The sequence below is a fragment of the Chiloscyllium punctatum genome, chromosome 7, assembly GCF_047496795.1.
Source record: "Chiloscyllium punctatum isolate Juve2018m chromosome 7, sChiPun1.3, whole genome shotgun sequence".
Classification (NCBI taxonomy): domain Eukaryota; kingdom Metazoa; phylum Chordata; class Chondrichthyes; order Orectolobiformes; family Hemiscylliidae; genus Chiloscyllium; species Chiloscyllium punctatum.
Window position 1 is genome coordinate 65,756,587 of NC_092745.1, and position 23,702 is coordinate 65,780,288.

General features: G+C 42.2%; 1 protein-coding gene and 1 long non-coding RNA gene across 10 annotated transcripts; one reads left to right on the forward strand and one right to left on the reverse strand.

Moving 5' to 3' along the window:
• Positions 1–2,562: 2,562 nt before the first annotated feature.
• lhx9 (LIM homeobox 9) lies at positions 2,563–20,035 on the reverse strand. Of its 9 annotated transcripts, none has more exons than XM_072573877.1 (6): positions 19,858–20,035; positions 11,694–11,896; positions 10,798–11,000; positions 9,400–9,755; positions 6,629–6,831; positions 4,115–5,450 (listed from the first exon to the last, which is right to left on the reverse strand). In XM_072573877.1, exons 2-6 carry the CDS (start codon positions 11,865–11,867, stop codon positions 5,187–5,189), a joined length of 1,200 nt encoding a protein of 399 aa, XP_072429978.1. In that variant the 5' UTR covers positions 11,868–11,896; positions 19,858–20,035; the 3' UTR covers positions 4,115–5,186. The 9 variants fall into 9 exon arrangements, with proteins under 9 accessions (XP_072429981.1, XP_072429978.1, XP_072429977.1 ...); XM_072573876.1 differs by having other exon boundaries at positions 11,694–11,899; XM_072573874.1 differs by having other exon boundaries at positions 19,852–20,035.
• On the forward strand, positions 12,329–22,263 carry LOC140479756 (uncharacterized). The gene is made up of 3 exons (XR_011961115.1): positions 12,329–12,454; positions 12,885–12,954; positions 22,009–22,263. It is a non-coding gene; the product is annotated as an uncharacterized lncRNA (long non-coding RNA).
• The last annotated feature ends 1,439 nt before the right edge of the window (positions 22,264–23,702 follow it).

The following is a 23,702-nucleotide window of genomic DNA, read 5'->3' on the forward strand; positions in this document are numbered from 1 at the left end:
TAAGGTAATAGATGTCCCTACAGAAACCAGATCTTCCAAGATTCTGGAGCGTCAGTATCCAAAGTACGGATACATGTGGGGGGAAAAAATGCATGTTGCTATTGGGAGATGGTGAGCGTTGTCATCAATTGGCCTATCCTTTGACATAGCCTGTCCATGCTATCTTTGCTGAACGATTTTCAACTGATTTTGTGTCGGAACCAGGAGTGACAGCGAGCCGCCATTTATCTGCTTCGAACGAGGCGAGAACTGGCTGTACTTTCGCCCTGTCTCAACAAGAGCAGTTTTCGATTGGTAAGTTTGAATAAAAAAGGAACAGTGACAGGCACATGGAAATGGGGAGAAACCACCCTTCGGGGTCCTATCAGAGATATCATGCAGTGAACAGCCCCACAGAAACTGCCCCCGTTTCCAAGTTAGCCACTGGTCTGAAGAGGCATCGCGTGGGAATTCGGCTCAGACGCATTACATACACTCCCGTGACAATCACTGAAAGGGGCGTTTGTGGCGCAGTGATACCGTCCCTATCTCTGAGCCAGGTAGACCTGAGTTCAAGCCTAGTTTGCGCCAGAGGTGTATTATAACATGCCTGAATAAGGCTGCTGTGAAAATATCTAGAGGCTGGTGATATCGCTGGCAGGAGAAGGTTTCTCCGGGTCCCGTTCTGCTCGATTGTATCCCCTCGATCGCACAAAAAAAAGTTTTTTGCTGATCGACAGGAAGCTGACCCAACAAGCAAACAACCCTCGAGACATTTCGAAGTCGCCTGTGATAGGGGGCCGATGGCGCCGTTATGCGTGATTTGACTGTCACTATTTCAGCTGCCCAGGTTCCACTCGAACATTTAGTTAGCCCTGTTGTACAGCTCATTTACCAGCATCAGGGCTACTTGAACAATGCTCTCTGCGAACGAACGCGCGTTTTCCTGCTAACCCTCTGAATGATGTAGCATTCTGCACACAGAAGGCTGTAAAAACAAATAATCTCTGGAAATAGTCTGAAGGAGACAGTGCGGAGGCAGTTGTCTACAACGGGGAAAAAAAATCAAACTGGACAAGCCTTTGATTTTTTTTTCTAACCATTTCAGATCTGATTCAGAGAGACGATATTATCCAGGATAATGGGTATTGTGGTACACGGTATTCCCAAATGTTACCGCTCTTGCATTCTACCGCTGTGACATAAAACAGTGGAATTCGCCGTTTGATCTCCTGCCTGACACTATGAGAATCAAATACTTATACGCGAGAAACTGTGAATTGTTCAAAACATGTACGTTAATAGGGCCAAGCAAGGAATACCGCAACTTCAGGTCCTGTTGTTAATTACCCTGTCCCGGCAAAAGGACGCTGTGGTACCATTCTTTTTTCTTTAAAAAAAGGGACGTCTATTAGTGATATATTACAGTTCTCTCGGTTGGTATATTGTTGCACAAAAGACCATTTATTGTGACTTTAACAATATTCGTTTCTACACATCGCAGGAATGAGTTAATCAGGAAATCTGAATTTTGTTTTTGTTCTTAAGACGCTGGCAGTCCTATTGTTTAGCTCCGGGGATTTCGATGTTCTTTTTCATCGAAAACACTTCCAGGTAATCTCTCTCCTACATAGTATTGGTCAATACCAACCCCATGAGCTCGGCTTGGAGTCCAATGTGACTGTGCGTTTCGACTCCGGACCCCGAGCATGGTCCAACTGGGAACTGTGGCGCATTACCAATGTGGAGTGACGGAAATGGAGTGGATTTTAAAATGTAGACTGTCCTGGAGAGTAAACCACAACAGAATGTTTCCAATCTCGGTCTGTCGGCAGCCAGTGAAGGGTGACGATTTGAACTATAGCGGAGTCCTTCCTGGATCACTAATGATAACAATATTCACTTGGGGTCATAATGGTTTATTTCCCACGGGTATCATTTCGATTTGCAAACAAAAAAAACTCACAAAAGCTTGTCAATTTGCTTGTCAATTCTCTAGCTCGCTTTTATGTTCGTTCCAAAATACAAGCAGTGGGTGCCCTGAGTAATGCTGGAGCAAAAGTTTCTCTTGGGCCCAATGGAAAGCGCCGCCCTCAACCTGACTTTCCCGCTGTGCAGAAATACTCATCTTTCTGATGAAAGACATATAGCACAGCCCCCTGGAGTTCCTTTCGCCTTTTGTTTTGGTTCATTTCCGGTTTGTTCCTTGTCTCTACTCAGAAAATTACAAATTGCTTATGGGTATATCGTATCGCATCAGAGAAGTCAGCAACGGCAAAGAATCGACTGCTGGCCGGTTACAGTACCGTCTGCAGTTACAGAATGATTTTTATTTTGGTGTCGTAGTGTTTGATTTTAATGTCGCAGGACTGACAGCAGTATTTTAGCGAGAGAGAGAGAAAAGGACGGTGTAGGTAGTGATTCCAATACATTAGTCGATCGTTTGTACATGAAGGTAGCAATTTATTCAAAATAAATGCTAATTCAGTCCGTGTGCTTCCTTGGATATAAGTTTATATATATATATATATAAAATCTTACTTCGAGAGAAAAAAAAACATTTGGTGCATTAAGCAAGCGAACTCGTTCAATACTGAAAGCTGTTTATTACAATTAACATCAATCAATCAAAATGTATACATCACCCAAAAAACAGTACTGACAATATTACATCCGACCCTTTGATATTGAAAAGAATTTAGAGGAAGTATCATAATAGCATGCACAATGTTTCTCAATTTTGCTTTACAACCAGAAACACCAAAATGTCGCCTGTGGGCTTGAAGGACTTGCGAATTTCGTCTCCAAATACCTTACATCGATTATCCCTATGTAGGAAAGTGGCTTATATCATCATAACCAAGTCTCCACATTACAAATGGATATCAAATTAATTATACATTTAGAATTGTAGAGTACAGACAAAGCTTTGCGTTTGATGTCCGAGAAACTGTTAATTTAGTTGGTCAACTTGGCAGTGCGATGGAAATCAGACTGGCCTGTCCTAACCACATCCTAATTCTTTCAAATTCAGTCCAGCGCAGACTTTATGTTTTCTCTACATGTATGTCCACTGACAGCTTAAACGTAAAAGAAATACAACACGTTGCGTCCTACATTAGCTTAAACATTCAAGCAAATTACATTTTGGAGGCTTATTGTAATTATGTATCTGAGTAAAGTTTTAGGATATTTAATTGTGTGTTAATATAGTCTTTGTCTTCACTGCTGTTGAATTCCGATCAACCTTTCCCCTTCTTAAAATACCTAGGGAATTTTCAAACGTCGGGAAGTGTGGCTGTAATGCCCCAAGATTTGTTCTCCCTGAAAGAAATCATAGTAACAGTTCATTAAACTACAGAGCAATCTGGCCTTCCGGGGTCTTTTTGTTATGTTTTTTTTAACAAGGAAAATATTTCTAACGTTTCGTGAAAAACTATTTTGAAAGGTAAATTTACATCGTTTGGATGTCGACTGTTTGGCTTTAGTCTTCCCTGAATTTATAGAGTTTCAGGCGGTTTAAATTCCCCCTTTATTATTATTAAAATATAAAAACTTGTGGCGTCCCTATCCTACTGGAGCGAGTATTTAAACTCTAAGCCTTTTAGGTATTTGTCGTGCTCAGCCTGACCCTAGTGGAACATGGTCTTCCTGATTATATACAGTCGTATTTCGTATGCCATTTTAAAACACATTTGTTTTCCTGTGTTTGTTGTCCCTGAAATAGCTTTCATTTGTTTTAAGTGGGCATTCTAGATTTGCAAACAGACAATTGAAAAAATAGAGGTCGTTGAAAAGCAATGCTGGTATAAACATACAATCTATAACTCCTGAAGTCCCCTGTTCTCGCTTTTATGTGTTGTGTTTTTTTTTAGTTTCAGGCACTTTTCATAACATTAGTGCTTTTTGCTTGAACTGACAAAATGTTTAGATACTGTTTTATTCAGTTTATTCTAAAAAAAAGTGTTATGTCGCTACGTCTACCTATTTGTTTGTATTATTACCGCATTTTTCTGGTTTCAAACGAGTTTTATACCCATTGGTCTTTAGTCAATTGATAATGCACATAGACACACCACCAGGAGCTTATTTGATATCGCAATATAAGCGCCGAATGAAAGAAGGCTAAACTGAAAACGATCAAACAAACTGCTTTAATCACACAATTTTAATAAGATATCACAAAACGTTTGGTCCATAAATATTAAAAGGGGAGAACGCGCCTGTACAATGGTTTCATTTTTTTAAAAAACAAAGTAACATCAACAATCTCATCAAACCACTTACTGTACTAATCATAAACACAAAGATCAAACAGAAGGACCTCGTAACATCGGGAATACCAACTACTCTAGTGAGAGACCGTGTCCATGGTTGCATTCGAGGACAAGTCCAAACGTTGTTTTGTGTTTTTTTTAAAAGAAAAAAAACAGCTTTCCCATTAAAAAGTTGTCAGAAAAGGAGGTAACAATACAAAACTTGTGAGGTGTCTGAAGGGCATTTGTTTTTTTTTCCAAACAAGGGAACACGAATCTACATCACGTCACAGACTTTCTTCAGAAATATAAGGCACATGATAAAAGCTGTGATAGATCTCATTGGAGAAAAGTAGTTCCAGTACACCATGGTTTGTTCTGCCAAAGAACGGTAGTGTAAAATATAGGCGAGTTTTATTGAGTATTGTCGGTACCAGTACATATGACAATAGTGAGGAGCCTGAAGAGATGTTCACTGGTGAGTGCGCATGGAATTAGCTCTCTAGCGAAACTTAAATTTGTTTTGAGTCTCTCACTCTCCCTAAGACAACCCTGCAGTTGTAGAGACAGTCAGAATATGGTGGGCACGTTTAGCAGAAGTAAAAAAAAATGTTTACATGACCAGTGTCGAGGAGAACTGAAGTAGTGTAAGATTAAACTGAGCTTTAAACTTTTAATCTGGAAGCTTTTAAGGAAAAATATCACTGGAAACTGGAATTATATTCGAGCATGCGCAGTCACCACTGCACAGTCCATTGACATTTATTTTGTAAACTGCTCTTTTTCTACTGCTGTAAACTAGAATTCGTCAATAAACAAAAAATATATATTCATATCAGTTATTTAACAAAATCATCCTACACACAACAGGATCTGTTTTATTTTTGTCTTTTTTTAATACTTCCCAGGGATTTTTTTTTGTTTTGTTTTGAAGGAATCTGCTAAAAAATGTTAGAAAAGGTTCGTTAAGGTAGTTTGTGACGGACTCCCGGATTCGTGCACGTCCAGGTTAGAGGTCACAGGCGTCACTACTGACAGAGTGGGATTGGTCAAGTCTGTTAAAGTGGTCGAAGTGCTGCTTGGACTTAGAGCGGCGCCGGACCTGTCGGCTGGGGGCGGGGCAGGAAGTGCTGTGCCATCAGGTTTATCAACACCCCCATTCTCCTGTCGCAAAAGGTTCCTTCTGAATTTGGCTCTTGCGTTTTGAAACCAAACCTGCAAACCAATCCCATGTAATCTTTTTACCGATTATTTGATCCTTTGTTTTCTTTATCTATTCACAAACCACAACTTATCGCTACAGATATATAATAGAGATAAATAAGATATATAAAGATCAATTATTTAAACAGCTACTACTATGCAGAATTAAATAGACTAGCATTAAATGGACTGGGGAGGCTGAGATTGTGACAATGCAAGCAGAAATTGGTTACATTTAATACCGTTGACTTCCCTGCACAGTACAAGGAACAAGCTCATCACATCGCACACAACTTAAACGGCCCATTTAACGGGCTATCAGCGAAAATTATGAAAGCTTAAGATGAGATCATGTCGTATGTTGCATCCACTAACAAAAAGAAAAGAAGCCCTGGTAGTCATGGCGAGCGCCAGGGTGGTGAAAGTTTTGGAGGTTTGCTCACACCTGTTTCCCTCGGCTGTTCGCCCCCATTTGAAATGAGACCAGCCAGCCAGTCGATTTGGACAGGGCAGGCGGCCGTCGACAGCATCCTGTGCTCAGCGGCTGCAACTCGACAGAGTTTTCCAATCATGGTCAAAATAATTTCAGCGCCTGTTCCCCAGCGTGGACGTTTCAGAATGCACTGGATGTACTGTTGGACACCGGCACTCACTGTTGAGATGTAATTTGTGGAATGAGCTGATTAAAATTGGTATTTTTGTGCATCAATGTGAACAAATCCTTTATTTTTTTTTCAAAAAAAAAGTCATTTTAGAACAACGCCATGTGATGAATTGCTGTGCGTTTCATGGCGAAGTTCTGAAGCGCCATATCTTTGTTGTCAGTCGTTAAGTACAAAATATGTCCAATTGCGAATTAATCAATGAGTTTGCAAGTTACCAAGCTGCCACATAAATGGTAATGTCACTAGCCTGGCATCTATGGAGTGGATGAAACATAGACAGGAATTCTCCACTGTAACCCCTCGTGGTATACCACCCCTTAATTATTTCAGCTCTTGTGTTTTGTTTTAATAATTTGGCTGATTAATATAATCATCAATACGACCAGATCTACCTGGCAATGTATCCAGTCACAGTGTCAGTATTTTGAAGTGAGTTTTTCGATTTCTAAACGCAGAGCATGAAAGGGTGATCAGAGGTTTACAGTACATCGCAAATTTCGTTAGATCAAAATGAATGCCTCTTACCTGCAAAACTCTTTTGGTGAGCCCAGTTTTCTGAGCAAGCTGTTTTAAATCTTTCGCATCTGGGTTATGGTTTATGGCGAAGTAGGACTTCATGGTGCGAAGCTGGTGATGTTTGAAGGAGGTGCGCATACGCTTGGTTTTCTGGGTTGGAGGGTAGGACTGTTGTTCCCTGTCCAAGTGGTCCGCGTCGTTTTCATTGCAGCCTGGCGTTAACAAACACAACCGTACTGTTTATTAATGATCTCTCACACAGGGTAACAGGATGAGCCTCTTTGCCTCTTCCCCCTCACCCTCTACCACTTACGCCTCTTCACTAGAGGGCGCTCCACTCCAAGCCCGGGAATGCATGTGTCAACACTTCCCAGTTGTTATCGATAGCAATTGTACGAGGACTGCACAATATTTGACATTCCATACTCAAGTCGCCTCCAACTATTCCCTTAGAAATGATTACCAGCTCCCAGGAATTTCCACTCAAACGTTTCGAAAGCCGTCCTGAAATATTACGTTACAAATAGTTTGAAAACTAAAAGCATTGCCCTTGTGCTTTGGGTTCAGTGATATATTTGATGCGAAGCCCATGGGACGAATCGATTTCGGTGAGTTTTTTTTTGTTCTTGTGCAGTTTTTAATTTTAACTTAAAGCGGCACATTTTTGCAAACGCCACCCGGAATTATTATGATAAACGAATCCTCACAGGGAATATCCTGTCAATGATCATTATCGCGGACGACACATTTTTCAACCGAGACAATCATTCAGAAATTTTAATAATAAATGCAGACATATTTATTTTAGAAAGGTAATCGTTTTGCCCATTTCGCTGGGAAAAAAATAAAGCAAAACTATTTTTGTTTTAAATGGTTGAAAGTACATTGAAAGTGATTGAAAGTACACACATCTGACTTTGTATCATTTTAGAACCATTTTGCAAAGTTATTGAACGCCTCGTGACTTTTTTATGCAGAAAATTTGTAGCAGGTACTGTTTATGTAATTTTACAGCGAAATTAACACATTCCAGCTGACAGCTATTCGCCCATTCATTTTAACTGAAGAGTAATCTGCAGACTTCAATTGGCACTTTCTGAAATATGATCTTTACTGGATGGACTTCCTGCCTGGAGAAATACTAAGTCCTGTGTTCGTTTTCTTTCTTTTCACTAAAATTGCTCGGTATCCAAACTGACTTATATTTTTGGTTGGGTAGGAGATGGTCTTTGTGCACTATTGTGTTTAAACCCTGTCAAAACTGCAAGTAGAATGTCTAGGGGTTATTTTACAAGTTATTCAGGGCTATTCAATATCTTATATGGATCTCATTAAATGTTATGAGTCTAGGCCCGTCCTCTGTTCCAGCCACTGGATAGAGACTGTAGGTCAATTTAAAAACAATCCACTTCCCACCACATGAGTTAATATGGATTACTTTATAACATCTGACCGCTTTAACACATTGGGTTTTACCTTTAACATCAACAATGGTCACCAACAAAGCGGTTATATGTTAATAATATAACTCTCCCGCAGAGTGAAACAGGTATTTTGTCCTTATTGTTAAATATGAATGATTTGCTTCAAGCAGTCAATGCAGGAACACGTTTAAAGTTTGGCGTATTAATTCTGGTTGTTGCTCAAGTGAATGCAGCAAAGGATTTGGACACACCAGTGAGTTTGTACAGTATGTTAGTTAGTTCAAGATGGATTTACGGCGGGTAGGGGTGATTTATGCGGGACTGGAAACCAGGGATTCCTGTGTCACGTCTAATTAACAGAAAACAATTAACCTCCAGATTACGTGATTCTTCTTCCATTCAATTGAACATCAGAATCTCGAGTGAGCGCCAATTTGCTTTGAGGAAACCCCACAATTAAGGAACAGCTACAAAGGGGCACAATGAACCAGTATGCAGTTGGGTCCAGTTTGTGGAAAGTCCACAAAGCATTTATTCTTTTATCTACTAAAAAAAAGGATGAAATCATGTTTGGTTATTTTCGTATTTTAAAAAAAAGTCGAGACCTACAGAACGCTTTTGCAGCCATCAAACACACCAAAGTTTCTCTGACTGCACGCTTAGTCCAATTATAAAGCTTAAGGGCTCTGCCGAGCAAAAACTCCTGTGGATAACAAGAACTCAATGTGGAAAGGCTGTTTTGGCTGGGCCATGCTAGGAGTCTAAAGCAAACTTAAATAATAGTTTCAATTTCTATTACGTTCTAGCAGTAGGTTAGTGGGCCTTGAATCATCAGTCGATTTGCAAAGTCATCTGGAACATTACTGATATCTGAATTTTAGAAGCTCTTTTTGTGAACTTTCCATTCGTCGGTGCATTACGGCAACAAAAAAAAGAGTTCAAGCGTGATTTATGTTTCGATTTGTAGCGCGGAAGTCTGGTCACGCCGATTAATTTTACATTTAGATTACTTACAGTGTGGAAACAGGCCCTTCGGCCCAACAAGTCCACGCCAACCCGCCGAAGCGCAACCCACCCAGACCCATTCCCCTACACCTAACACAATGGGCAATTTAGCCTGGCCAATTCACCTAACCTGCACACATTTTTGGACTGTGGGAGGAAACCGGAGCAAACCCATGCAGACACGGGGAGAACGTGCAAACTCCACACTGCCAGTCGCCTGAGGCAGGAAATTGAACGCGGGTCTCTTGGCACTGTGAGGCAGCAGTGCTAACCACTGTGCCACCGTGCCGCCCACTTTGATATACATTGGTATACATCTGTCGTTTGCCCGACGAATATTATTTGCCCCACCTGGATTGTAAGTTGAGATATCGACTCCGAGGGCAGGACTTTTTCTCTTCCGGGGGCGTCCCTTCTGAACGGTGCCTGTCCCATTGAAGTAGGGCAAGCTGAGACCCCCACTCTTTGCAGCTAGCTCGGTGTAGTTCAGTTGCGTGTGATAGTCTCCCTGCATCAGGGACTCGAAGTGAACTCTGCAGTACACCAAGTTATCTTTCATGCCAAAGTGGTCGCCTGTGGTTAATGTTTTGTTGCAAGTCGTACACGTGAAACAGCTCAAGTGATAAACTGAGTCCCTGGCTCGCATGACCATTTCAGAGGCGGATATTCCAAGGTGGCAACGCGAACAGCGTTGGACAGAAAACCTCCTTCCCAGAACAGAAAACAGAAGAGAGCAAAGGACACAACGCTTAGAGCTAGGAGAAATATATACATTATACTGCAAGACGAGCAACATCAATGTCGGCCAAAGAAACCATATCAATATCATCGATCTATTAATATTTAACCACGAGTTACAACTTCTTTTTCCCTGACATTTGACCAAGGTCTGTGTTTATTTAAGAGCGCCTGATTTTTCTAAATTCTATCGGTATGTGGGCGAAATGAACACAATCCGAAGGGATAGGGTGGCACGGGGGAGTCAATAATAAATCGCCCCATTTTCAACTCAGTGGCATTTTTACAACGAGCAGTTTTCGACCCGGTCATCATTGTATGGGCCATATTTATTCCCCCGTCCGAAAGCTTACGACTATCCATCCCCGACCTAATTACTGTATCCTTTCGGACACAGACGTGAGACCAATACTGGCTGATCGCCATCGATTTGCAAGTGATTATGATCACATTTTTTTCGGCCAAAACAAAACGAAAATAAAATGGCCTCAACATAATTTCCTCGTCACAAAATTAAACACTTCCAACGCTGCAGCATATTTGTTGATTCTTGAGGCCCAGGTTCTGGCTCGTCAAACGCTCACCCTCAAAACACAAGGGGAGTGTTGTCCTTACATGACGGAGAGAAAGACTAGAGTTGCAGCTGAGATTGCTGCATTCCTTGTCCTTGGGCTATGAGCAGGCTTGGAGCAAGATGTACAACAGAAAAGGGAAATAAGAGACGAAATGCCAGTCTCCCCGCCCTGGTCCCGTGCCTCGGTGCTGGGCGATGATTGTACGGGCCTAACCTGAGATGCTGTAATTATCCGCGTTTAAAAGGGAACCGCGCGTTGGAAAAGGGACTGGACTGCCAGACACAGCAGGCAAACACACACACACACAAAACCGACACAGAGGTGAGTCCGACTTTTCCTCATGGGGGTTAACAATATTTACGTGCGCACACGTTCCCAGGACAAGTCGCATGGTTCTGTTTGAAGACCCAGAAGCAAGCGTGCACTGGCTGATTACCTGTAGTAGTCCTCTTTACAGTAAATGCTGCCATCCTTGGCGAAACAGGTTAATTCGGACTCCAGGGCGAGTTTACATTCACAGCACTTGAGACACCTTAGGTGCCACTGTTTGTCTACAGCAAGCAGGTAGTACCTATCTGCGATTTTACCGCCGCAGCCTGCGCATAGAGCGGGTTTGTCCGAGTTAATGGAAGGCATGTTCTGCAAACAAAAATATTTGTTTTTTTTAAATGGCAAGGTAAAACGTCATGGTCAAATGCACATACACAGACTGCACAAGAACGAACAAGTAAACGAAAGCAGGCACGTTTGATTTGCACAAAAATACTTTAAAGTGTTTTGCAGGTAAATGTTTTCCATGTATTATTTGCTGTGGCTGATGAGCAGTTTCTCCCCCTCCCAGCCCTCTCCCGCGACAGCTCAGCCTCTCATGGAAGTAAACACAGTTAAGGAGAGAGTAAAAGTTGGGCAATTATTGAAATAAATTTTAATGCGCACGCGTTTGCTCCAAGTGATAGTTCCTGCTGCTAAAAGTTCGCAAATAATCGCGCTGCAAATGGGGACATACACCGGTCTTAGCTGGCAGTGGGTCAGAGCAGAAAGACCGGACCTACACAAACTCACAAGGCAGTTTTAAAATGGGGTTTATGTCACATTAATTTAGTCTGTCTGAACAGACACACCGAATCGTACTGCCGATCAAATCCAAATCTCTTTTAGTCGGTGTGGTGGATTTTTTGTTTGCAAAAGCCGTCGCAAATTCAATATAACGAGGAAATATTTAACTAGGAGAAGCTGAACTCAATCTCTCAACAACTGCGACGGGGCGAAGGAAGCAAGTTAAATTGTGGGCATTTGTCTCCAATGTTCTGATGTTGTTGTTTTCCCTCTTACCGTTTCCCGTCCGTTCATCTGCACTCCTTTGGCGAGCCGGGAATCCGTCTTGGATCTCCGTTCCATTTCCTCCATGATTCCCTGGATCTCGCCCCCAGAGATTCCGTGGAAAAGCATCGCTGATTGACGGAAAGTACACGTGTCTTCCTCGGCCCTGGCTCTTAGCACTTCCATACAGACCCCAGCTTAAACCATGGAAGAAACTGCTACAAGACAATTAGACAGAGAGAGAAAGAGACAGAGAGAGAGAGAAAAATAAACTGCTAATCTCTGATGGTGGTGGAGGGGGGTGGGGAGGGGGGAGGATGTACAACACGTCAAATTCTCTAACGCCCGGGGGAGATGATCGTTACTGGCTGCTGCTGGGGACCAGGCAGTGAGAGAAGGAGTCCCTGCAGACTGGTTAGGAATAACGGGCAAAAACAATGATGTTAGGGCGATTTTAACCGCATTCCCCTGACTCCTCAGATCCTTGCTGCTCGGATTGTAGCTTGCTGGCTGGGAGCACACCGTTTCGCCTATTTGTTGCAGCCTCTCGCCAGGGCACAGTTGGATAATTTGGTAGGAGGAGTTCGATAGACTGCCACTTAATCCTTTTCATTACAAAGGCCTGTCATACGCTTTTCATTGGCTATTGACGGACAGTCAATGACAGCTCCAGGCGGGTTTGATTTCCCAGTGTGGCGAGTTCTTGCGACTTTCCGATTGGGCAGAGCGGGAACTCTGAGGTTTTCTTTATCTCTCTCTCTGCAAAGCAACAGGTATTCTCCGTGAGGGTAGACAATGTTCAATTAAGGGGAGAAAATTAATTGTGTTTTGTGCAAAGTGTAGAAGTAAAACCAACCAGCATAGGCAAGCAACACTCTGAAAATGAAGTCAGCAGATTATTAAAACTAGCGTTCGTGTAGGATATACCAACAACCATCCGCTCTCCCCGCGAAATAGACGCTGCTACTTTGTGAAACAGCACAGCAGGTCTTGTTAAGTTCCCAGTTAAATTCCTAAAAGCATATTTTCCTTACAGTCTGGTAAATGTGATATTTTGAATAGATTTATAGCAGTGTGGAAGGGAAGGGGGAAATAGTGCTTGGTTGATTAAGCAGAATCTTTCTTGCTGTTCACACTTCCCCCCCCACCACCCCCGGCTCCACGCCCCCCGCCCATTTCTCACCCCCCTCCCCCCCGTCCCAGGATAGCAGCCACGATTTGAAAGGTCACTCGGGTCCAGGAAGGAAATCAGCAGAGGGACGCATTTTTTCAGGTCAGTATTGTCCCGAAGTTCAAAGCAGTACATTGTCTGTGCTCACACACACACAGGGACAGCGTCCCTGTAAAAACTAGCCTCTGCTTCCAGCAATGGGGCAGAAAGAGAGGGAACCAAACAAAAAAATTACGTTCAAAATGCTCACGACCCTGCGTCATCACATGGTCGAAACAGCAGCCTTAGTTCTTGAAAGTGAGAATTAAATTGGACTGCAATCCTCTCAGCCAAGGAGAGTGAGGCCCTTCTGCGACTGAGATTTGAGACTACAGCTCACATTTCTAGGCAGCCATGGGATTACATGATAGGGATGTTTAGCTCAGAAAAAAGAAAATCCTTTTCTTTTTCTGGCGGCAATGAATCAAATGTTGCCCGGAATTATGAAGTGAACCATTCTCAACAGCCAGGGATCCATGCAATGGGCAGGTTGGAAGTGAAAGCGTGCAGAAAAGGCTCTTCAAGGAGCGAGACGTTGGCTCCAAAATGCCGATTGGATTCGGATTTTGCGTGGGGTTCATTCCATTTATTCGTTCCCTCCCCTCCCCAGTTTCGGGGTATGCTGGCTTGCAGAATGCAGTGGCCGTCTGTAAAGGTCAACCTTTTGCATGTTTCGGAAGGTGACTGACACCCCGCCAGCATTTGGGTGGCCAACACACACACACACACAAAGACTGGTATCCGGGCACCTCGACTGTGAGGATGTGCTGGAGACCTGGCGCCAGTCTGCAATATCTTCACCGTCCCTGAAGCCCGGAGCTTTGGCGCCTCCAGACCAGGGCGTGACCACAGATGTGGCTCGAAAATGACCATCCGCTAGCCTCCAAAAGCCCCTGCCCTAACACCCATGCAACACGCCTAGATTTGATCATTCCCAGTCCGCATTTAACCCGGTGTCTTTGACCGATTTTGATGAGGGGGAGGGGCGGGGGTCAGGAATCTCCAATCTACTTTAGCCTCCACACACCTTCCGAGTTACAGAGAATACCTGTTCACATCCCATGTGGCGATCAGCATAGGTAAAGGTTCCAATCTGGTTGTGAATCTGGAGCTACGGATGGATTTCAAGACTTCCCTGTATCAGATTCCAATGGAGAGATACACCAATGACGTGAGAGCGCACGGATATCTGATTTGAATCTACCTCCTTTTCCTTGTTGACTGTATCTCCTTACAGTTGTAATGACACCAGAGCAACTGCTCTCTCTACATTTGGAGTTTAAAGCGATCGCGCGGCAGTGTGCTGTGCACACCAATGGTCTTATACCTGCGCTGTTTCTCATCATTATTGGTGCTGTCTGCTGGATAGATTCCAAAATTGATCATTTCTCGAACATTTGTTTTACATACGAACGGTGGGCGTTGTTCCGCGCTTTCAAACAATTTCAAGCGTTTGGTGAACTGTCACGGTTAATGTACCAATTCCATTCCAGAATTCGATTGAATGAGTATGCAACTCTGTCTCCCACATCTAAAGCATTTTTTTCTGAATGCGCATTCAATTACTTTATATATATATATATATATATATATAAAACAAGGCATCAGAGAGCTTTATGGTGCAGATGACAGAGGAGTAGCACACTCCTGTATTGTGCAAGGGGATAGGCTGACTTCTGATGATATACAGGCTGTTTCTGTTCGTTGATAAGACCTAATCGAACTCTGAGGAATTGCTAACTGTATTTGAAAATGGCTCAGTATATAACTAACCACACACTGTATGCCCATTCGCAAATGTTTACTGCTTGTAAAGCCACTTCTTATTTATCGTTAATACGAATGACTCAATCTGGCCTTTACCGCCTTTGTCAAGTCTGTTTCTTGCGGCTTTCTGACTGTATTTCTTTGTCTCTTTTGCTATCTTTGCCTCTCTCCCTCTCCCTCACACCCCATATGCCTGTCCTGATATACAGTTTAAACTAATTGGTTTAGAACAAATCCTCTGACTAGCTGTTTTAGCCCCAGTCTTGGCGGTACCAGCTGTCGCGTGTTTGATCACACCTATAGCCCGGGCAAGATGGGGGGTTCCTGTCTGTGGAGTTTCTCTTCTCAATTCTCTTGGGGATCTCACATACAACGGTTAGATCGCGTGCAAACCATAGAGATTATATTTCCCAGCAAGATGCAAGCTCATAGTCAGCATCGTACCTGCAAATTAACTGAAGCGTCCCCTTTGTCTCATCGTTACAGCTGTAAGATGAACATTTACTACATGGGAGAAGCTTTTATTTTTAAACAGATTCAATTAGCAGTGTCTGCTGCTTAGCGGGTATGTGCACTAGCCAGATTGCCAGAGTTTAGCTCATAAGGCACAATTTCATGTGAAAATGAAGTCAATCAAGTGAAATAAGCAGTGATTTGTTTGTTGCTGGCACGCTATCGTATGTACAGCAGGGCTGTTATTTGCTGTAAGTAATGTAATTAGTCGTTTTGTACAGAAATCAATGGCTTATAAATAGAGCAGTGATAGCTATACATGTGCTCAGAAATACTCGAAAGGAAATCCCCATTACTCCTGCGGATGTTTTTTCTGCCCTGCTGTCACATGCTAATAGTGCTCCACAATTATTTTCATGACGAAAATTTGTGGAAAATGCAAAGAGTCAGTCTTTGCTACCGGATCACCGTTTACACGGAAGTCAGAGCGCAAGGAATTTAAAAAATATATACCTTATTGCTATTAATATCCACGCGACCCATTTGGAAATAAGATTATTCACGCAAAGCAGAAAGGAAAATCGCGTCTTGAGCTACAGTCGGGGTTTGCTGATAAGGCTAACGTATCTGTAAATCTGCTAATGGTCACTACAAATTGTCTAGGGCGTTCTGACTACATAACACGTTCTCGCCCCCAGCATATTGTTATGCGATCTAATAGCATATAATGTTATCCAATCGTATCACACCTAATATATTGCGGATGAGCATTATTCCAGAATTAAGCTGAAGAGTGAGGTTACAACCGAATGAGCCCGTACTCCCTCCCAAGTTCAGAGCCCTTTGATACACAACACAGTTGGAAGTGCTGAGGAGCAAGTCAGTGTGACCAAAGCATTTTGCTTTCTGAGCTACGGGGTAGTTTATTACTCATCAAACCTCAACGGTTCGTGCACAACTTTGGCACAAATGGTTATTTAATGAGGCAGATTCTAATCTTATTTCGGTTCCATTCCTTTTACTTGCATGAACGGAGCAAAGTGCACCTATGCAAATATTATTCTAAGATAATAAACCCAACCAATAGGAGTCCCGTAAATTCAACTAATGAATGCGTGTTTAACTCTAATTAACGACTATCTAATGAGGACCTTATGTAAATTCAAATAAACATGAAATATCAGGATCTTCTAGGTGTCTGAAGGCGAATTATCTTTTACGTTCAGGCAGCTTTCGTGGTGTCAAATTGGCTTAACAGGGTGCCACTCTTCCACCCCAGAGTCGCTATGTTTTGCTTTCAGGTTCCTGGCCGTAGCTATAAGTTGTCCTGCAACACAGCTGTAAACGTTTTCTAAACGCAGTGCTACGGCATAATGAATTGATGCCGAAGTCTTCTGTCTGTGCATCCCGACCTGGCAGATAAAAGCTCAAACATAACCCAAGCTTGATTGAATGTATTCAATTAACATGCTCTGAAGTTGGAGGACTTTCTTTCCATTTGTTCGATAATGCACTTTCCTGGTTCTATGCAAACCTGCAGGTGCATGAGAGCTGAGGAGCTATTTTTTCCATTTGAGGGGGGAAAACGGTGTTAAATTTACATATCCAGCTCTGCTCAATGGCACTATTACCAGTAATTGGCCGGCTACAATAACATAACTCAAAAGTGGCTAAACCCCGACATCTGTATTCATTTAATTAATTATGTTAGCTCTTGGTTCGCTCCATCAGGCGCTGTAAGGTGCACGGGGTGATGAGCTGTTGACAAGGAGTGCAGATTTTTTTTTGCAATCCTGATATCCAGCAATACTAAAATTATAACTTTTTAAAATGCGATTCATTGCGAATCCATTTATTGATACCGTCCATTTCATTTACAGTTTACCCCTCTACATTCTTATTTGTACAACACACTTACACAAATTAAGTTCACTGGCGTCAATGGCAGCACGTTGTTCCAACACGTGGGCTGGTAATATTTGGTGCTCGAATTCTTAATCAACAGCTTTCGGGCATTGTTTTATATTATAGCTGAGGCGGAAAGCAGCCAGCTACATTACAGAAAAACCCACTCAGTCATGAGATACTGTTTTTAAGAGCGTGAATAGCACCATTTCCTGTTACTACAGCACTTGATGCAGTTAAAATACATTACTAAAAAAAGGTAGAACCACGTCGAACGTGTGTGTTCTATTTATCTGTGCGGTCCCCCCTTTGAAAGCGATGGTTCATTGTAGATATCTTATAAATTATTTATTTTAAAGACGTTTGTGGTATTTATTTAACATTTTGGTAAGGGTATTGAGAACACATTTGCCATCCTTTGTCCAATCTGTTTGTTTCTCTCGATCCTTCTTGGATGGATATTCCGTCCGACATCAGCAGAAACTGAATTGTATTCAATGTATCTCTAACCTCATTTCGGCCAAATGGAATATTCTATAGGGGAAAGTGTGTAAGCCAAAAGATTTCAGGACGGGCGCTGCAATGAAATATGCCAATAAAGTATCAGTACAGCTGCACATCGATCTTGTGAAGTGTTATACCTGCTGTTACGTCCACAGATATTGCAATCTGCATGCTAGAATACGAATATTTCTTCATCACAATTGGTCCAAATCAAGGGTAAATTATTCCCATTATAAATCGCGTACAAACTACAATTTTAAATGTGTGAACCTAACATTATAAGTGAGCCTCTTTGAATACCTAATTAGATTTTCTTGACTAAATTATTGAATACTTGCGTTTGTAGTTGTATTTATAATTTAAGTGGGATTTATGTTCGAGAGTTCACATTCTTGATCTCAGACTATTTCAGAACGAACGACTGTTAGTATATGGTTATCATGTTTTCTGCAGCGACCAACAATCTACTTAGTGTAACGGTCTGATGTTAATATCTTCAACCGGCGGTAACCTTCACATTGAAGAGTCAGAGTGATTAATGGTCGATTTGGGAAGTACGGTACCTATGACAGGTTTACATAGAATCAATTGACAACGTAAGTATATCGCAGTTACAGTAAAATGGGTTTCGATTGCAATATTAACCTGAATAAAACGCAAAGTAAATTTAGAATGTCGATAGGAGAAGAACATTTCAGAAGTGTTGACACGGATGGTTAGTGGAAATCTGACTGCACCAAGTTCCTTTGTACAGAGTGTGAAGTGAAAGCTCATTAAGTAACAGGTGAGTCCCGGCAAACAACGGTTTCAGCAAATTACAACATAGTAAAGGCTCAAAGGATTTATAGCAAACAAACAAGCTGGAAATGCTTCGGTCGGCCGTGAAACTAACAAAAATGGGATCAACTTTTCAAATAAGGGCCGAAGTACAGGCGTACAGCTCGACTGGGGGGTCGGACCGAAACCGCTAGATTTTGGATCTTCGTCTGAATTTCTGATGAACGTCTCGGGTGCAAAACACCCGAGAAAGAATCAAGGCCAGGAATGGAAGAACTATCTCTCTCCCTACACTCGCGCACATATACACAAAGGCTAAATGCGGTGCCATTCTGAAGTATGGGGCCTGGAATACACCAGATATTTCATAGAATAATCAACAGAACTATCGCAGGCCTTGAAGTTGCCACGATTTTATACAGTTTGTGAAAGTGGGCGTTCAGATAACTCTGCTTTGGACTTCCAGTTTTATTTTTGTTTCATAACGTGGAGTTGCATCTTGTGCCCCTCGGAATATTGAAGAATTCTTGGGGCTACCACAGTGCACACCACTCCCTCCCCCTTCCACCCACACACTCCACCAAAACAACACTATACTGCACTGATCATACGGAATGTTTAGTTTGGCGCTGTTATCATCTCACGTAAATCCTACAACTTAACACTGCCTTTCAAGTTACTACACTAGCGAATGGTGTAATTAATTAAACCATCAGAGCAGAAGCATTCCGAAATCTGTTCAATGAAATAAGTATTTTCTTTTCTTTAAAGAAAATGGATATGTAAGCGTCCATACTGTCTATTTTCACAACAATATTTAATATTTATCACAATTCTTCTTGCCCTCTCTACAAACCATGACATATTTCCTTCTCCCATGGATCTAATTGGGTTGCACTATACTGGTTTTTACTCGAAAAGTATTCATCGCGTTAGCAATATTTACGTTTCCAACTAATGCAAGGGTTTTTTTAATTGAGAAAAATCCCAAATCGGTGAATATTTGATTCAAATTTCGGGGTGTTCTTCAGCAATATTGTACAGTGGGGCGATAGACGAACGAGTTAAAATGAGATCGGACTGAGCTGATGTGAGAAGACTGAGTTTTGATTTTGCCCATCACCACTATAAACAAAACCTTGTAAGCTTTTCCGCTTGTTTAATCGAGGGCGACGTTATTCCATGGCGTATTGACCATGAGAAGCGAATCTTCTTTTATTTGTAAAAGGAAACCCAGCCTTTAATACATACGAATACCACAGAACAGAGACAGCTTTAGGTTGTTAACCATGGTTTAGAAACAGGTGAACCAACTAGGTGTTCTTAACAGTACCTGCTATTCATCAAGATCCCGACAGATTCCTGCCTCTCCAGCTCGCGTGAATCTGAATCGCGTTGCTAGGCGATTCGGATGGGTAAATATTAATGCCCTTTGTTAAGAAAGCACCAAGTATGCTCATAGTAAGCCTGACACAATTCCATTTCTCTCTCTCACACACACACACACACACACACCGAGCCACAAATCGGCAAGAGCTCACAAGTCCAACTTACCTTTACCTTTATCGGCTCAGATCCAACATGAAAATGGACGTTGCTGAGGTGGGGGAGAGCTATCCCTGGGATGCAGTCGATGAGAATTATCCTGTCACTGGCTCCGGGTTGAGCTTGCGAGCGAGTTGCTCCTGTTAATTACAATAAAAGAGCTACTTGTTAAGGACGTTCCCGCATTCTGCCCGCAGTCTTAACGCCGGGCTCAATATATAACTGACGTGAAAGGTGCGATCCCTGACCCGCCTCCAGCACCACCACCAGCCTTTTCATTATTTATTGACCTGTACCACATTCATATACAAAGAAAACACAGCCACTAGGAAACAATTCACTTCCAAAATGCGCGTGTGCGCTGTATATTAAAAAAAATCAGCCTTCTGATATTACATTTATTTTTGTGTCTCTAACTGACTTTCTAATACAAAAGGTAAAAAGCATATTCTAACATGGTCAATCCATTATCACAGCATTTTACAATCTAGTTAGAGTCGAGATTATACCTTTTCCAGTTTCTCAATAATGGGGAAGGTTTAATACTTCATTATAAACAAGTAATGTGGTGCTGGATCTAATCCTGATATATCGACATAGATGTTAAATGGCATACATTGTATTTGCATGAATAAATCACGATACTCAGACGTATTCTGGTTAACAATATGTGCAGAAGTGTTGATAATGAAGTTTTTCTTTATTGTTCTCGTTCAATTTGCTCTGGGCACTTGAAGGAGAAAATCCCTTTCGCTTGTTTCGGGGTGGGGAGGGGTGTTATTTTCTCCATTCGCGAGATGGACGATTACTAATCACCTGAGTGTCGTTGGCGATCGCTGTACGAGACTGGTTGCAAAATCACAAGTTCAGACTAGACAGCCAACAAAATTTCAACAGGGTACTTTTCTTGTTGGTATAATGTCCAAATATCAGTGTTGTATGTTAGAGTGACAAACACAAATGTCCTCTTCACAAAATCTGTATTTCCATCCTGTAAAAGCAAACCTTTTGACATATGGGAGTTCTGGAGCATTAAAATGATACCTTTAGCCATGAACTACAAACTTGAATGCTGCCTGTGTAGGTGAATTCACGTGACACGGCGCCCTCTTGTTTCACCGCGATCAGTGGCCGAGCTTCCAAACAGCAATGCTGCCGATGCGGTTCAAAGCAATCCCTCCACCAAACTATCAGACGCGGCATTATCAGGGACCTCAGTGCATCGTAGCCGCTCGCAGTACATAGGAGCTGCCCGTTCGGCCCCTCGGAAATCGTTCTGCCCATCCCCGTCTGTGCTGTAGCTGATCTTGCAGCTCGACGCCAAGCGTTTTCCAAAATTTGCCACATTGCAGACATTATCCGCCTTGGAATACTCTGCCACTGCGCTGGAGTAAAGTCTTTTCTCGCTAAAATATAATCCTATTGTCAAACGGTTCACGGGATAATTGCTGAGATGGTAATGGATCAAAGTGTACAACGTGGACCTCTTTTTGAACTTCCACAACCTATTTGCCGCCCTTGGTACTGAAAATGCAGAGGTTTTTTTTGGTAGCTTCTCTGAAATATCAGCCAGTTTTTAAAAAAAATACCTAAATAAAGGTCTTATTATCTCGCACTAGTACCAGTGTATTTTCCTCAAATAACATTATTATAGGCGCGCTTTGACCACAATGATACCCTACTACAGTATCTTTATTTTGAAAACACCTTGTCATTATTTTACCAATAGGAAAATCTCCGGTCTAATTAATGGTTCGATTTCTGACCCTTCCTCCCGCTTGGCCAACTCGCTGCTGTTGTCTTTAAATAATACGATAGCTCTCTGCCACAGGGGATTCTGTCTGTACTATGGAAACGGTGACAACTGCAAAGTTCTCACACTGCTGGCTGAACAACGTAACTGCACAGTTCATGGGGATCGCAGGATTGAGGAAACACAGGCAGAATCGTTAAAAGAACCTGGTGGCAGCTATTTTGCAAAAGTGCGAGAAAGATGAGTGCGGCCTGAAATTCGGTTCTGAGCGAATACTTTCAAAGACCTCGCCGCCACTTCCGTGCGTTCAAAAACATCCACGTGCAAGTTGTGTTTGAGCCCAGTGTTGCGGTCGGATACCGTTTGATTTATTTTCAGGCAGTGCCATTAACCTGTCATGTTTCAACTCCTAGGTAAGAACCTGAAGGTAGTGGATTAAATGAGGGATGACAGAGTTTGCCCTTCAAAGCAATCAGTTTGTAACTGAACCCCTTCCCGAAAGCAGATGTTTCAACGACGCCTGTTGTCCGACAGCGAAGACTGAGTGACATTTTCGTGATGGAAAATTACTATCTGTATGTACAAAAAATGTCAATTTTATGGCATTTGGAGTTATGTCTATTCGTACTCATATCCAGTATACAGACAGAATAAAAATACAATATGTGCTTTATCGTTTAATTGCAATTTATCGTGACCACATAGGTTAGTTTTCGATTAAGTGACACCTCACCACATTCAGGTTTCAGATCTTGATAATCTTCTGATTGAATATACTGATCAGGTTAACATCGTCAACTGGCTTGCATGAGCTATTCTAGGTCCTTCTTTGCTCTTTGCTTGCCACCCATTTATCTCCTTCACTTTTAAAATACTCCCTTCTCCATTCATTTTAAAACTCTCTACAGGTCTATGTCTGCCCTAATGCAGCCGCACAAACTTTCAAACGTATCTCCAGATTTTGCGTTGTTGCTCCTGGTGGAGATTTATTTGGAGAGTTCCAGTTGAGTTTCACTTCCTCTCAAGTTCAGCCCAATTACTTCAGCCCTGTTCCAACTCTCAAAGGCACTAACATAAACCAGACCAGCATCATTAACCTTCATTCTCACATTTTTGATCTGATATCTTAGCTCTACTCCTTGTCCTCTACAATCCTAGATCCCAGTGTGCTTCAGTTTAAGTGCTAAATATTGTTCTGACGCTAGCAGGTTTCAGCTCCATGTCTACAATTCCAGTTTATCTTTCTCCCACACATGCTTCACAAGTGGATGTGAAATTAAGGCTAGCATCATGATACTGAATTATCTGGAGTGCTATACCTGCTGGATCCTCTCTGTCACCATTTCAGTTCCCTTCTGGCAGTATCTGGCACTCACTCAACCCTCAAATCCTAACTGCATTGATTCCTCCTCAAGCCTTGTCGGTCCATGCTTCCATTCTCCTTAACCCAGGCTGCAATCCATCATTTTCTGTTACAGCACCTCTTGGTTCAGATTCATTCTTGATCTGACCCCAGTACAAACAGCACCCCCACCCCCACCTCCAATCAGGCATAGATTGTCTCCCACTTGTGAGGCTACCTTTAAAAAATGCAAATTTCAGCTGAAGAGTAAAGAGCATTTGTGGAATATGTGCAAACATTATGGTAAATAGTGGATTTGTTGGGTCAAAGGGCCTGTTTCCACACTGTAGGTAACCTAATCTAATCTAATCTGATACTAACGGACACAATTTTATTTTGTTTAAAGCAAAGCAGAAAAAGTGAGACGAGCAGCAGTGGAATAATGGCAAGTATGCACGAGTCATAGAGAACGAGACAGAGTATATTATGGCTGAAGTTGGAAAGATGACCTGATTTCTTTCTTGGTCTCACTCTCCCCCAGGTTACAACAAAGTTTACATTTAAAAATCATAGCAACAGTGCTAAGTTACTCAGGTGTCAAACATTAGTTCAGTATCAAAATCAAGTCAGCCAGGTTCCTTAAGTTGGAGAAAGTGAGAACTGTAGATGCTAGAGAGTCAGCATCGAAAAGTGTGACACTGGAAAAGCACAGCAGGTCAGGCAGCATCTGAGGAGCAGGAAAGTTGACATTTTGGGTGCACAGTG